This window comes from Fistularia commersonii, chromosome 28, assembly GCF_037954325.1.
Source record: "Fistularia commersonii isolate RoL2024-O1a breed Wild chromosome 28, RoL_Fcom_v1.0, whole genome shotgun sequence".
NCBI lineage: Eukaryota > Metazoa > Chordata > Actinopteri > Syngnathiformes > Fistulariidae > Fistularia > Fistularia commersonii.
The window spans coordinates 9376098-9392410 of NC_141311.1; the positions used below are offsets into that span (position 1 = coordinate 9376098).

General features: G+C 46.2%; 1 protein-coding gene and 1 pseudogene across 1 annotated transcript; both read left to right on the forward strand.

Annotated features, from left to right (window-relative positions):
- Window positions 1-4975: 4975 nt before the first annotated feature.
- Window positions 4976-12637, forward strand: gfap (glial fibrillary acidic protein). Its single transcript, XM_086176055.1, has 9 exons — window positions 4976-5483; window positions 7018-7078; window positions 7176-7271; window positions 7359-7520; window positions 8242-8367; window positions 9377-9597; window positions 9675-9718; window positions 9821-9903; window positions 11081-12637. The coding sequence occupies exons 1-9, from the start codon at window positions 4990-4992 to the stop codon at window positions 11120-11122; spliced, it is 1329 nt and encodes a 442-aa protein (XP_086032181.1). The 5' UTR covers window positions 4976-4989; the 3' UTR covers window positions 11123-12637.
- A 2059-nt stretch (window positions 12638-14696) lies between these two features.
- Window positions 14697-14811, forward strand: LOC147217478 (U2 spliceosomal RNA; annotated as a pseudogene).
- Window positions 14812-16313: the final 1502 nt, after the last annotated feature.

Genomic DNA, 16313 nt, shown 5'->3' on the forward strand with positions numbered 1-16313 from the left:
AAGCGTATGAAACATGTATCTGGACAGGACTTGCAGTGCAAAGTCAGATATATCAAATGTGCAACCCTGTTATTAAAGGGGAAAAAAAACAAAAAAAAAGTTGGGACGTCACAGGAAGTGCTAATAAATCGTAACACCGTCGTTCTCTCAATCCAGGACCGACGTGTCTTCGCCCTTAACCTTTGACCCCTCAGGTAGCGGCGCCTTAAAATCCCGACATCAATCGCTTTGTGGACGTTAGAGAGTGTATCACCAAAGTCCCCGTCCAGACTTTCTCTCGCCGTTCACGAGTTTGTACGTCATCAGATTTTGAGTTTCTCAAAATATTGCCTTTGTCTTTTCTGGCCTTTCAAACAATCTCCCAACTTTTTTTTTTTTTCTTTCTTTTCTTTTTTATCAGGGTTGCGTTTTACAGCAACTAAAGAAAACTTTAATGACTCGTTTAGTTGTTGTTTTTTTTTAATCAATATGAAAACACACTTCTACTTTTTTACGTACACCTATATAGAACTACAGAAATACTGCAAAAAAATAAAACGGACAGGTTTGGATTACGATGACTGAAGCACTGGAGTGGTTTGAGTGCAGACTGTCAGAAATGAAGCAGATATTTATCGTAATGAACCAGGTGTGCTTAACAAACATGAACGTGTGTGTGTGTGCATACATACATACATACATATATAAATACGTGTGTGTGTATGTGTGTATATATATATATATATATATACACATATACACACTGTATAGATATATGTACATATTTTATATGCACAATGCGCTTGCTGTAAAAGAAATAAATACTTTTTAAAAGCACCAGTCTCTCTTTTTCTGTTAGTGTGTGTCTGTGTGTGTGTGTGTGTGTGTGTGTGTGTGTGTGTGTGTGTGTGTTTACGCACAGGAGGACAGTGAAACCCATTATTGGGATGCAGAACCTCTTTGACTGACTGATGTGCTTGTTTATCCTCTTTCTCTGTATCTCTGTCTCTCTTTCGGTGGGTCTAAATTTCTTCCTCCGCTCAGGGGAAACGGCGGGCAGACACAGGAAGTGGTGATCCCCGTGGTCGTGTCCGGTGGCGATGGAGGGCAAGAGTGTGTGGGACAAAAGGCTTTTTTATGGACTTTTGACTGCTGCTTTTGTTTAGTGTGTTTTATTTGTCGTGAATTGACTTCACGAGCCAGCCGCCGGCGCTCGCTCGCCGACTCCGTGGGAGTCGGGTTTTGTTGACAGACTCGTCTTTTATGATTTCAATTCAACAATGATGGAGTCTCCTGGTTTCCTCTTGACCCTCAGGTGATTGGTGTTTGATACTTGAAGAAAACCCAAGTTTATGCAGGGAATCGTGTTTTGGAGGCCGGGGGCTCTGCAGCTTTGCTTCCAGTGCCGGCCTGTTGCACACACACCTAAATAGATTGCAACTACTGGAAGGTTGTACATCTTCAGAACCAATCAGTCAAGTGCATCACACACATCAGCAGTGCGTGTGTGTTTGTGTGTGTATGTGCGGCCATGTTGTGGCTATGTGGAATGCAGTTCTGTCTGTGGGTCGTATTCGGGCCCCCCTGCATTCCTGCTGACAGGCAGACTGAAGCCGGGCCTCTCCGCTTTGTGGCCGCTCTGTTTGGACCCAGTGCTGCTGAGTCATAAAGCCGGCCCGTTGGTCCCAGTTAAGCCCCTTGGGCTTTTTTTTTCACCGTGCCCCCGTTCCCATGAGGCCCCGCTGCTTCTTGGCACCGGCGTGTGGGCTGGTTGTTATGATGTGCTCAGGTACACGCCCCCCCTGCAGGCTGAGGGACGTCATCGCCGCTGTCAGTGTCAGTGAGTGTCATGGCGGCCCGAAATAATGACGCGTTCCTGGATCCGACAGGCTTTTCGTCCAAACCTGCGGAGGTCTCTTATCACCCGACCACCTGGGCTGGGGGGGTCCAGACCTTATCAGGAGGCTCCGGTTTTGTAAACCAACCAGATTTCATTACTGAGCCAAAAGGAATCCTTTTTATTGGAAGAGCAGCATTTTGAGGACCGTGATCCCGAAACCACTGGATCTGCAGCAACCCAAACAAATTGATACGCTGTAACTTGGTACAGTCCAATGTTTCTTTGATTTAAAACCCATCCTTTCATTGGATGCTTTTAGGTCATTTCAGGAGGTGCAGGTGGACTAATCCCCTGATATTTGACAAAAAAAAAAACTGTTTCATAGAAAAAAACACTCTTCAATAGCTTTAAATTCTAACTTTGCAATCTAATTCAGTCTAAGACAGAACAGTCCACTTAAGATTCGATTCATTGGATGATGCAAGGTGTCTGGATTGGACAAAAAAATGGAAAAAAACAGACTTTTTTTCCCCCCTCTTGAATGTCTCACAGACCAGACGGTGTCCCCCGAACCATGAATCAGCTGTTCGCCAGCAGCGGCAGGGGTGGAGGCTCTTTCTTCCCGCTCATGCGTGGATGTTTGGTCTGCAGTCCGCATCACCTCAGTGACCAGACCTGGGGCAACAGCCGGGCTGCTCACAAACATCCAGGGGGCCCAAACAACATGTGTCACCTTAATAGTGCAGCCATGTTGTTTCGCCCCCGCAGATGGAGGACTTTAAATCTGCAAGTCGCTGCCAAACCTGAGCGGTTCTCCTTCCCCGGCCTCCGTCGGAGGAGAGCGATTGGAATTCAAGACACCGCCTCCATTGTCTGGCATCTCTATTCACGACACCATTGGCCAGATAGTAAAGTCCCGCCGGGTTTATTCACTCTTGCCTTCGTAGCCCTTTGACTGCCAGGCTCTGATGACAAAAAAGCCCCTTACATCCCCCCCGCCCCCCCGCCGCCAACACCGGGATTTTACGACCCTAAGGTAACACAGCACTTCATTAAAGGAAAGAAAAGGGACATAAAAACCCCGGCTGAAGTACAGAAAAACCCACCGATTTCATTTGTTCGGTTTCGATACAAAGTGTCTTATTAACATGAACTGGAGACACGGGTCAGAGAGGCGTGCGCACACACACACACACATATACACAAACACATACACATACCACCTAATATAAAGATGAATTAATTAACTGGTAATAACCACATTTGTTGCTTTCAGGGAGACAGGAGCCCTGACAGTTCTGTTCCTCCTAATAATGCCTCATCAATGAAAGTGCATTTGATTTGTTGTTTATCCCTGCTGGGCGTGCACGCACAGAGCAAGTGCATGGTTTCTCTGGTTGGTCGAACAGGGGCGAGGACAGAATTATCCACGGACTACAGTCAGTTCCTCTTTAAATCCCGAATAAGAATGTTGTTTTTATGCAGTTTTCAGTTTAACTTTTATGCATTTTTCTTCATTTCTAGGTTTCCCATCAGGTCATGATCCGATCTGCAAAGTTGTCCATCAGGATGAGAAAATCCTTCAACGGAGAAAAAAAAAAAGGTTTAAATTTTAAAAAATGATAAAATTCTTATGGTAACTTTTATTTGGAGCAGGTGTGATTTCACTAAAATTGAATTTAACAAGTGTTCTGCGAAGAAAGTTTTCATTTTCGAAGCCCCCCCCCCCTTACGCCTTTGTCTCATCCATGGTTGTCGGCATTTGATTTGTTCTCACCCGCTAATGAAGCTACTTCTCTCTACTCTGCAGAGGTAAATAAATCCATCCGACACAATAATGGGCATGTAAATTATCGACGGGGGGGTTAACTCTTCTTTTCTTGAGACGCGTAGGAGGGCAGCCAATCTCTTCCCCACAAATCCCTTCCACGAGGAAGCCAGAGGCAGAAGAGCCAGGGTTCTTCCACGTGTCGTCAGGGAAATGGGTGGCGGCGATTGATGTAGCACGGCTCCTGGGACTTTGGGGTAAAATTTTATCGGGGTTCACTCCGCGTTCTCCTGGGTGGGTTCCCTCCGGGTTCTCCGTCTTCCTTCTGCAGACCAGAAACCAGTCAGCGGGTTCAATGATGGGTGCGAGTGCTTGGATGTCATCGTATGATTGACAGCTGACCCATCCAGGTCTGACCCCGCCTCCTGCTCCTGTGAATGAATGAATGAATGAATAAATCAATAAATGAATGTCACAGTCATTTATTGGCAGAAAAAAAATAATTCTGTTTATTCTGCTGCTGGTTATCAATCTAATCTGCTGCTCTTTTACATCACGGTCACAGTCTTCTATTTGTGCTCACATTCAAGGTGTGTGTGTGTGTGTGTGTGTGTGTGTGTGTGTGTTGGTGAGAGGGATATCATTAATGCATTAAGCGAACATTTCTCTGGAGCCGCTAAACCTGGAGCCACTTACCAAACACAACACCGTGATCAGTAGGTTTTATGAGCCCTTATTCCAGTGTTATTACTGTGTTAACTGTGATCCGAAGGTCTGAGGTCAGGAGGAGTTGTTTCACATTTATTTTATTTTTGTTTGTGTTTTTTTTCTTTTTTTACAGTGAATCTGCAGTTGACTGAAGGCCCCATTGCTCAAGGAGCTCCGTCTTTTGGATGTTCCAGGAGAACTTTTGACCTGTTTTCTGGTAACATGTTTTTTTTTTTTTAACAATGAACGGCTCTGAAAATCAGACAGATATCGAATTTACAGCCGCCTTGAAGCCCGCCGCGTCCAATCCATCAGTATTTCAAGGGCTCATTATGCGTTCAGGTTGAATCTTTGGTCAGAACCCTGTCGTACAGATTCCTTTTGATTCAGCTGGAACAGAGAAGAAAAAAGGAGGGGGGCAAAGTGGGGTGACAGTAGAAGTGAGGGGGGGGGGAGCGGGCGCAGAGACATTTGGAGTTGAGTGGACGAGCACAGACAATCCCTGGCAAAGAGCTTTTTGAGTGTCATGTAAACCTCCCCGTCGCTCTCTTTCAATGCCCGCCACCCTCCCTCCCCTCTGCCCCACCCTGCGGCCCCTTTGCACTTGGGAGGGCGAGCGAAAGGGGGGGGGGGTTTGCTCGACCTTCCCCTATAAAAGCTGTGTTTTTGTCCCGAGCCAGTTCCAGTCCCCAAAATGGAGAGTCAGAGAGTCCAGTCCTCGTACTGGAGGCGTTTCACGCCCCAGGGAAGGAGCGCCACGGGGAACCGGGGGTCGTCTTACGCCCGCTTCTCGTGGCACGGCGTCCCCCGCGTCCTCCACCACGCCGGCCCGGCGTCCCGTGTGACCCTGGGCTCCGCCGTCCCCGGGGACAGGCTGGACTTCTCGGCGGACTCGCTCATGAAGGTCCAGTTCAAGGAGACCCGCACCAACGAGAAGATGGAGATGATGGGCCTGAACGACCGCTTCGCCAGCTACATCGAGAAGGTGCGGCTGCTGGAGCAGCAGAACAAGATGCTGGTGATGGAGCTGAACCAGCTGAAGGTGAAGGAGCCCAGCCGCCTGGGGGAAATCTACCAGGAGGAGCTGGGGGAGCTGCGTCGGCAGGTCGACGGGCTGACGGCCGGCAAGGCTCACCTGGAGATCGAGAGGGACAACCTGGCCGCCGACGTGAACATGCTCAAGCAGAGGTGGGAGGGAGTCAATCTGTCATTTTTTTTCTTCTGTGCTCGGAAGAATGTCAGCTTCCTCTTCCTCGTTCATTTTGCAACCTCCGCTATCTTCCTTTAGCGAAACAGAAACGGATATAGGAAGTTTATTTCGTTCACCTCGCTTGATTTAACAAAAATTTAATCGGATCAAAGCAGAATCGGGGAATCGCATGAATGTCACTGATCGGTAATCAATTAATTCATGTGTGCGGAGAGAAACGATAAAGCGCTTGAGCACATTTATAGTCATATTTGTTCGTTTCTTAAACGCTTGCGTGGCAGTGGTTTGTTGCTATGGTAACAACCTAATAGCCCATCAGATGAGACCAACGGCCGTCGGTTGGTCCGAAAGTAGGATGGAAAACAACTCTCAGCCCATTTGGCTTCGGTTTGTTTTCTTACTTTTGTTTTCAGCACAAAAATGAGACAGATCTGAGGATTCCTTTTTTTCTTCTCTCCCCTTTCTGTGGACAGTATTTATATGCAGATTTGGTTTTTGTCTCCGGTTGGCTGGAATGCGCCCGGCCCGGAGCTTTACTCCTGGATCCCTCTTTACAAACTTGATCCGGACTGAACCCCTCGCTGCCACTGAGTCAGAGCGGAGGAATGAGGCTAGCGCCATTGTATCCCGCCACAAAGAGAGAAGCCGGCCTGGCAGATGTTCTTGTTCTCTCTCAGGCCGAAACTCGGACTCGCGACCCCTGGTCGAGATTTTTTTTTTTTTGGTTCGCTTGCGCATGAAATGATTTAGCACCGAACGATCAGAGATCGAAATGGAAAAGGATGAGGGTGAATGGAGTCAGCTCAGGAGGTCAAAGGTCAGGGTGGCTCTGACTGCCATCCCTCTTTCACTTCATTCAGGGAAACCCTACAGATGTACCCCCGTTTAAGGGCAAATTATTTGTGTGTGTGTGTGTGTGCGCACTCCATCCCATGGGAAAGGCCCCTGGCTATTACACTGGAGTGAAGGTGAAATGTTACATGAGCCGCCCTTTCGACATCTGAAAAGAGTCCCTCTCCATCTTGCGCTCAGCTTTTCGAAGATCAGACATCGGGTGTTTGTTGGCAAAGCGATAAGACAGTTAAGAAAAACCTCGCGGGTGGATTTTTACGTGTTGACGTTCGGATCGGACAGTCAGGCCTCCTGCACGTCCAGATTCGGAGATACAGACGGGGTGCTGCTCCCGCACACCCACCGCGACCTGTGCGTGACCTCTTCTGCCGGGCAACCAGACAGAGAGGCCGTGTCGGCCGTCACTCCCGGCGCTGAGTTAAATCCCGTGTAATAACCTGGAATACTGCCACACAAATCCAATATTGTCTTAGCTTTTTAGAATTCTTTCACCTTCCCTCTCCCTCTTGCAACATCGTCATTATTATTTCTTAAATCACTCTTGTACTTTAACCTTTCTTTCCCATTTGTTTCAATGAACCACCGGAGCTGGACCGGTGTCACAACTCCAGATTTCCGTTTCCAATTCCTCTTTGTCATTCTCTGTGTTTCTGCCCGAAGACTGCAGGATGAACTTGCCCTCCGCCAAGACGCAGAGAACAACCTGAATGCATTCAGACAGGTGATTCCTTTTCCTGTTTCCCGGCTTCTCCCTCCGTCGAAACAAACCCATGTGTCCCGGTCCGGTTTTCCTTCACGCGCTGCATTTCTTGTCCCAGGATGTGGACGAGGCGTCTCTCAACCGAGTCCAGTTGGAGAGGAAGATTGACGCCCTGCAGGATGAGATAAACTTCCTGAAGAAGATCCACGAGGAGGTAAAAAAGCGGGGCCTAGGAAATATCCAAAGCTCTGCAGGTTTGACTGCTCGTGGTCTAAAACGTCCTCCCTCCGCCCTGTCGCAGGAGATGCGTGAAATCCAGGACCAGATTCTGAGCCAGCAGGTGCACGTGGACCTGGACGTGTCCAAACCCGACCTGACGGCGGCTCTGAGGGACATCCGGGTCCAGTATGAGACCATGGCCTCGTCCAACATGCAGGAGACAGAAGAATGGTACCGTTCCAAGGTCAGAGGACCCTTGGGTCATTTTTCATTCAGAATTGTCCGAAAATGAACTCGTAAAGTTTGCCTATATGCTCAATTATCAATATTATTAATATTTTATCATGCCCGGGTTCTGTCCATTTTCTCCATCTTCCTCCCAAAGCCCAAAAAAAAGTCATCAGGCTCATTGAAGGCTCTACATTGTCTGCAGTTGTGAACAAAAGGGTGAATGGTTTGATGTTTCATTTGATTGACAGGTGACCAATTCGGTAAAAAACCCACTTCCTGCCCAAATTCAAGAGTCAAGATTCAAAGCATTTATAGTCATGTGTGCAGTGTAGAAACGAGTTTCCCCGTACAGTGAAATTCCTACGATGTCAGCTTGGATTGAGGCCAATGAAGGTCCCCGGGGCCAATTTCTACCCCGACTCGGTTCCCTTCGGGTTCTCCTGCTTGGGTTTTCTCCAGGACTCGGGGTGAATGACAGAGTGAATGGCTCAATGTAGGGACTGCGAGTGATAAACAATGCCGAAAATGAACAAAAACTCTGACTTCCCTCAAGCAGTCAGTGAGATGCACTCATGAGACCCTCCTCTCTTAGACTTCACTTTCTATCAAGTTTTTTCCAGTATCGTCTGTCACCATTAATTTTCTTCCCACCGGCGGTTTTTCATTCGGGTTATTTAGCTGTCCGAGCAATGATATTGTTGATAACGATCCCCTCGCGCATTTTGTGTGTGCAGTTTGTCGACCTGACCGACGCGGCCAATCGGAACGCGGAGGCTCTGCGGCAGGCCAAGCAGGAGGCCAATGAGTATCGCCGTCAGGTTCAAGCGGTGACCTGCGACTTGGATGCCCTCCGTGGAACAGTGAGTCAAGCGGGTGGACCTTTGTGAGAATATTCACCTGCAGGAAAATAGGATCTAAATCTGCAATTTAGACCAGATTAAGTCGCATGACAGGTGTGATCCAGACACTGATGTTATCATTTTGTGCAGCTCGTGCACCATCAAATAAAACAGGTGTGCCCAATCGATCGATCGCGATCTACCGGTCGATCGCAAAGGTAGTGTGAATAGATCGCATGGCATTAAAACGTAGACGTCAGCCGATCATCCTCACTATGAAATTTGTCACTTGACCTTTTCTGACACAGGCGTCACTGCGCATGAGCACATAGCGGCGCATTCTAGCAAGCTAGCAAGTTAGCCTCCAATTTATGTCTTCTAAACTTATTGGTATAAAAATAAGTAAGGGGGGCTGGACCAAGTAAAAAGACTAAAACGTATCACTTCCATACGGAAATGGAGGTGGACCTTTTTTTTTACTAGGTCATTTTAAAAGTGCGTTCCCCTCATCTGCTAGTCTGCCATCGCTATACCGAAAAAGGGAACTGTGGAGCGGCATTTTCAGAGCGTTCATAAAAACTACAGCACCGACTTCCCACCGAAAAGTGAGCTGAGAAGGAGAAAGGTGAAGGAACTAAAATCCCAGCTGTCAGGACAGCAGTCATTTTTCTCCCTGCTAATTTCAACTATGCTGCTGACTCCATTCAAATCATCAGATAAGGTATTTACAAAAAAAGCACTCTGTTGTCGTGTGCTGTCAGGGTTCATGCAGTTATGCAACATCCACAAACATTTATTGTGCTAAGTATACTGAGGAGATATATCAATAAATATATATTCACCCTTTTTAGTGGAGGTAGATCATTTTCACATGGTTATTTGAAAAGTAGCTCACAATGCGAAAAAATGTGGGCACCCCGTGAAATAAAACAACAAGACCCATGAAGCCTCTTAGTTCTTTTATACTTGTGTCTTCCAATGAGACAGAAGAGCCTTCACAGCGGGGTGGGGATTCTCTCTCCGTCTTCAGAATGAATCCCTGGAGCGGCAGCTCCGGGAGATGGAGGACCGCTTCGCCATGGAGTCGTCCGGCTACCAGGATACAGTGAGCCGCCTGGAGGAGGAGACCCAGGGGCTGAAGGAGGAGATGGCCAAGCACCTGCAGGAGTACCAGGACCTCCTCAATGTCAAACTGGCCCTGGATATTGAGATCGCTACCTACAGGAAGCTGCTGGAAGGAGAGGAGAGCAGGTGGGTCGCGGTCGGTGCGGGCAGGTGGGGTTACGACCCGAATGTTTGTCGGTGACTCTCCCGTCTCTTGCCGACAGGATCACCATTCCGGTTCAGAGCTTCTCCAACCTGCATTTTAGAGGTCCGTATTTATCCTGCTTTTATTTCTTCTCCACGCCAGGAAGGTTCTGTTAGCCATTACCGGGTTCTGCTAAATCTCCCGCTTTCCGGTCTCGTCCCTCAGAGACCAACCTGGACACTAAATCCCCGGAGGCCCACGTGAAGAGGAGCATCCTGGTTCGAACCGTGGAGACCAGAGACGGCGAGGTAGGGAGAGCAACGCAGTGCACTGCGCTCACTGCTCCTCTAGGGGGCGGCGTCGAGCCCTCCTGGAAGCAACTCCCGTCCTCCCGGGGCTGAGACGTTTATTTGAACATTTCCGGCTCCTCCATCTACTTTTATCGTAAATATCCTGTTCTCCCACTGATCCGGCCAGACGCTCTCGCCGTGGGTCTAAAATCTCAACATGGATCCAAAGCGGGAACCCCATCGGCTCACAGGAGCATGATGTCATTCATCCCATAATTTCTCAGCAGACAGCTTCTGTTTCCGGAAACATTGAAAAAGATTTTTTTTTTTTCCAGACAGATTGATCTCATAAGCCCTTTTCAGGAACGAGGCCATGTTTTCTTGCATTCAGACAGGTGATAAACCGTGAACCAGGGATTACAGGGTCTTTTTACAGCTCTATATGAACACATATGATGTAGGTGATTGGTGGAACTCAAAAGTCACGCTGATAACCGGATTTTTTCTGGTTTTGGGCGTGACTTTTGACTTCTGGTCAGCTTTTTTTCTTGCGTCTTCAAGAGAGCTAAGATCTTCTGGCCCTCTACGCCACACACGGGAACGTAAACATCGTCGCCATAATAAGCTTGGAGTTCCCCGGAAAAGGTCAGAACAGCGGGGTCGCTGCCCATCTTCCGCCATGATCTGAAAACGTAGCTCTTCACCAAGCACTACTCCACTAATCGCACTTAGCCCCCCCTCCACAAAAAAAAACCTGAATAAATGAATGTATTTATGTATATGGTTTTGAAATGGTTATTTGGCAGAGTGGTGACTTCTGAATAAGGACTACTGGTACTTTGGATTGTCAGTTATTGAATTGCAATTTTTGTAAGTCGCTTTGGATAAAAGCGTCTGCTAAAAGACTGTAATGTAATGTAATGTTAGCTTACAGCGGGGTGTTTCACACGGTGACGGTAGAAGATAGAAACACTGAAACGCATTTGATAGTCCCTGGTTATTATTCCCGCCACGTAGAGCACGAATACTGAGGCAGATTCTCTCTCCGTTTTGCCTTCGTCTGTGGTGGCGTTCACTGGCATTGAGAAATTTGATGATTTTTTTTTCTAAGGACTTAAATCCAGATGTTAGGATTTTAAAAAATCCATGATGGTCAGGTGACAGGCTAACGTCCAATCCGTCTCTTCCTTTTCAGATCATCAAAGAATCCACCACCGAGCACAAAGATCTCCCTTAAGGCCCCCCCCCCCAGCTTCATGATCACAATATGAATATTGTGAATGAATTTTACAACGCTGTTTTTTTTTATTTTTTATTTGCTTGTTTTTTTTTCCTCCTTTTAACCCCAGAGCAGAACCAGGGTAGAGTTTCCCACCCGTCTGCGGTGCTGCAGTTTTTCCGGGCGAGACGTCCATTTCTTCTTCAGCACGGCTCTTCCTTTAGCGCTACCTCCAGCCCGAGGCCTGTCATAACACTCTGTAGACTCTCCCAAAAAACTAATGCAATTTAGTTTCCCTTTTTTTTATTACTGACTACGATCACCATCGTCGTTTTAACTCGGACTGACGTAAGATTGCGAACATCTCCCCTACCAGAGGTCGTGACATGTAGCCGTCACTAATACGTAGCGCGGGAGGATAACGAGTGGTCGTGTGCACGTGAGAAGGGTCGAGGGAAAGTCCGGGAGGGAGTCCGTAGACGCCGGGATTCAGGCAGGGAATGAGAAACGTGTTTGTATTTGAGCAGATTTTGTGCAGAGCTAGAAAATCCAGGGTGTTTTTCCTCTATCTTTCCTTTTTTTAACGATTAATCCAGTTTCACGTTTCTTTCCATGTTCTGTGTACGACCTTCGTGATGCATTCAAGTTCCCCCCTCTAAACAACTGTTTTCAGATGCTGTGAGATCTTTAATTAAATCTAGAATTAGATTTTTCTGTTGTCACTCGCAACGAAGAGCCAAAATAGACATAAATTGATAAATAGATAAATAACTTGATAGATAGAAAGATAGATGAATAGTCCTGCCATTTGTCTGATTTCTACCATGAAAGGCTTTTTCACAGCAGCTGAGATGAGACGGAATAACAGAAGCAGATACTTTTTGTCTGCGGCAGGCTGTCAATCATTAACATGAATAATTACAAATGTATCCGCGTTGCGTAAAAATACACGGTACTACACAGGGATGTACTGCATTAAGAAGTACTCGATCTCCAACAAGCTCCTGTTCATCACCTCAGGTGATGGAGGAGCGAAAATAGCGGATATTATGTTTTTTTTTCCTGCAACGAGCTACATCTTAGCAGCTAAATCAGGTGGCGAGAAGGAAATAAATCACACTCTTCGCACACCTCACACGCCTCACACACCTCACTCTCCTTGCGCCGCTCCGCATCAGCTGACACGCCGGGATGCGTCGAGCACAGGTGCAGGTCTAGGATGGGGAGGGAACGTCGTGAGCGGAGGCGGGGGGATGAACTGACGTCACGCCTTAAATACTGTAATCCAAGCCCGGCTGAATGAAACCACGTCTGTCACTGTGTCTGTCGCCACGGTTACGATCCATTCATCTACGTGCACCCCCAACCACCCTTTTTTTTTTTTTTCTTTTTTTTATTAAAACGTTTATCCAAGTAGAGATCCAGACTGTGGTGGTAACCCGTGTCTGATTTTGAAGACTAAAAGACTAGCTGTGACTCGAGGCTTCCCCGCTGCCTGTCGCCTTAACAACAATAAAACCTGTTGGTTTAGAACCAGAGCCTGTTTTTATTTTTTTTTGTTTTTAGGTTCGACAAAGTCGACTGAGTGTTCGCATTTTAATTTCAGGAACGCCGTTCTGAGAGCAAAATGAGCAAACCTAACAGGAAGTGTGGAATAAAGCGAATAAATAGGTATATGTGTTGACTGGTGCTCTCTCCATGCTCTCCTGCCTGGATTTTGTCTATGGTCTCCGTCTTCCTCCAACGGTCCCAAAGCCGTCAGCGGGTTTGTTTAAGACTGTAGGTGTGAATGAGCGAGTCAATGTTTGAACGTCTCTGTATGATTGACAGCTGATCCGGCCTCTTAGCCCATCGACCGCACGTTGTCCAGCCGAATACAATTCAAAATTTGCTCCTCAATGAATCAAGTCGATTATTTTCATGATAATTTCTGATGAAAAAAATTGTTCCTCACTCACCAATATCTCCATCTTTCATGAAGAATGTGGAGATTTCAGTGGTGTCTGTACAGTGACGGTAAAAGTGTCCATTCATTCATTATCTATGTTTTTCCTGCGCTTCCTGCGGGGGATGCTGCAGCCTTTTCGGACTTTCATTGGGCGAAAGGTTGGGTTCGCCGTAGACCGGACGCCAGTCGATGGCAGGGTCACATGACTATTTATTTACATATCTGGGTAATTTTTTTCTTATTTAATCCAACGATGTCATGTTTTTTGTGGAAGGAAACCCGCGCACATGCAACCTCCGAAGAAAGGCCCCCTGTGGGAATCAAACCAGGGTGTGTCGTGCTGTGAGAAAATTGGTATCAGGAAAAAAGTCTTAATAGGAGTACTTTGAAATAGATTTTCATTTTTTGAAATTTAGATAAAAAGTTGTTAAATGTTGCATATCCGTCAAACAGAATCATCACTTAGCTGCAAAAAGCTCTCCCTGTGGAATTACAAGTTTATACCAGTATTTAATTAAATTTAATAACCATGACTTCCTTCTGCAACAATTTTCTCTTTTTTTTTGTTTCCAATTTCCTGTACTTTAATGGTTTCCCTCTTGTTTTTTTAGTCAGTTGTTTTCCCCTTAAACCAATCAGCTCCCCCTCTGTGCCCCCTCCCGCCCCCCCCAACTTGACTTCTCACTCCGGCCATATTTCCATCACGTTGTTTCTTTCGGTCGCTGTTGGATCGTCTGTCTCGCCGGCCTGTTCACTGTCTCCTGCCACATGAAGTTCGTCCAGTTCCCGAGTCTGTGTTTGTACTTTTTTGTCAGCGCGGTTAAAAATAAACATCAGTTCCCCCTTTTTTCCCTCGCTTGTGGGAATGTCCAAATAAACCATTCGGTTGTTTGCATATCAAAAAAAATTGAAACTAAACCTGTTTCTCTCACAAAAAAAAAAAATTGTCAGCTCCGATGGGTTATTACAAGTTAATACCGGTGTTATAATGGGTGTTATGACTAAACACGGTTCTCTGCATAACTGCGTCATCCTCCTTCAGTTTGGCTACAACCCAGAGGTTTCAGATCTGTTTATCTGAAGATAAGATCAGCGAGTCGAGATGAAGATGGAGACGGGATAAATGTTGAGAACCGTCTCACATGAGGTCACAGTTCTCACCTCGAATGTTTTGTAAATTTGTAAATTGGTGGGAGTTGATTTTTTCTCACTCCAGTCCAGGGTCGGAACATGCCCGGGAACACCTCGGGGTCCCCTTAGGGGTGGGGTGTGGACGAGGACGCCCCGGTTCAGTCTGCTGCCGCCGCAACCTGGCCTGGAAAAGCGGTGAGACAAAGAACAAATGAACGAGTGAATGAATAATCCTGAGACCGGTGAGCTTCAGAGATACAAATCCCAGGATGCGTAACTGCTATGTCATAACAATATTCCATTTCAATACAACGTCACATTTTCGGACAGTGTTTTTTTTGCCGTCCAATATCTACACTCCGACATGGGGCAAGAACGTCATCATCCATATAAACCACTAATTCTTATTCTCCCTTTATTGATTAAATACGAACCAGTGATCTGTATTCCAATACATTTCGTCTTTACGTTTTATTTTCAAGCATTTCCGACGGTTCTGTTTCTCATGTGCCCGTCCCTTGTGGCCTTTTGGCTAAGATCAAGTGTAGTATCTGTTCTTATCAGTTTGATATCTGATAGCTCCCCTATCCGGGGACCATATTTTTTGTGGGATGCGGTTTAACGCTTTCCTGTCGCTAAAGTAAACAAAGCCCAACAAAGAGTGCCCAACAAAGAATTATTAGCATTGTTATGTTTTACTTGAAACTCATGCACAACAATTTCCTTCGGGATAAATAAAGTTGTTCTTATTCTTATTCTTCCGGCTATAACAATGTAGTTTCCCAACTGCAGGCTCGTAAAGGGACAACTTAACATAAGCACTTCACTCTGCTCAGTTCGGGACCTGGTTCAAGTTAAGGCACAGGCTGTTGACATGATTTTCTCCCAAGGGGCCAGGCTGTGTGTTTTTCCATGTGTGTGTATGTGTGCAGGTGTGTGTGTGTGTGTGTGGGAGTGTGCGCAGAGCACAGCACGTATCTGCTTTGACCCGCTCTTATCAGTGGAAGGGAAGGTCTCAGGCCTGCTGCGAAGGCGACCCTGATCCGAAGGAATTCCAGGGCGATAAAACCCCCGCGGCCCCCCGGCCGGGCCTTGGTGTCTGAAAAAGCTGTCCGTTCTGGGCCCGCTTGTGCCGCCCCCTGCGCCAGGCCAAGGTGTGTGTGGGGTCGGCGAGAGATGGGCATTCTCAAGCTTATTATCTCTCCCGAGCAGGTCGGGGCGACGACAGCCTGTCATGTCAGCTGCGGAAAACACGAATACACTCGGGCACCCCGTCGCCAACCTCCTGGAAGCGCCGGTAACAGAAAATATCATTTTCATTAAAGAATTTCACGTTTCCTCGAAGGAGTGTGAGCACATTGACAGTGTGGAATCACTCAGAGGAGGTGTTTGACCAATTTTGATAACTCACTTAGATATTGTTGTTATTACTGAAGCAGAGGAAAATCTAGAAATTATAATGACAATACAGGACCGTCTCATGAAATTAGAATATTGTGATAAAGTTCTTTATCTTCTGTAATGCAATTTAAAAAAAACAAAAATTACTTTTTCATGATTCTCTAATATTTTGAGATAAGATTTTTATGTTTTCTTAAGATATAAGCCATAATCAGTAATATTAAAATAATAAAAAGGCTTGCAATATTTCAGTTGATTTGTAATGAATCCAGAATGTATGACATTTTTGTTTTTGTAATTGCATTATAGAAGATAAAGAGCTTTATCACAATATTCTAATTTTATGAGACAGTCCTGTATATTCATTAAGGCCTCGGCCGGTTTTACTGTTCACTTTATCCAAAAGCATTTTAGTCTGCACTTTCATGCTTGGTATTTCTATCAATTTCTCATTATCTCTCATCTCATCCACTTACATGGACCTCTCGCCCTTCCTCCTCCTCCTCTTCTGCTTCCATTTTTTGATAAATGTATCCCTTGATTGGTCCAAACCAGCTTAGAAGTGGTCCGGATCACGGGCTGACATTTATTTTTCGCATCTGCTAATTTGGTTGGGATAAAACTGAACGCTGAGGGTTGAATTAAAAAAAAATATCACTCATTCAAATTGAAATTAAGACCGACGACCCACCCTATACGCTCATTCCTGCTAATTTTTTTGATTTGTTT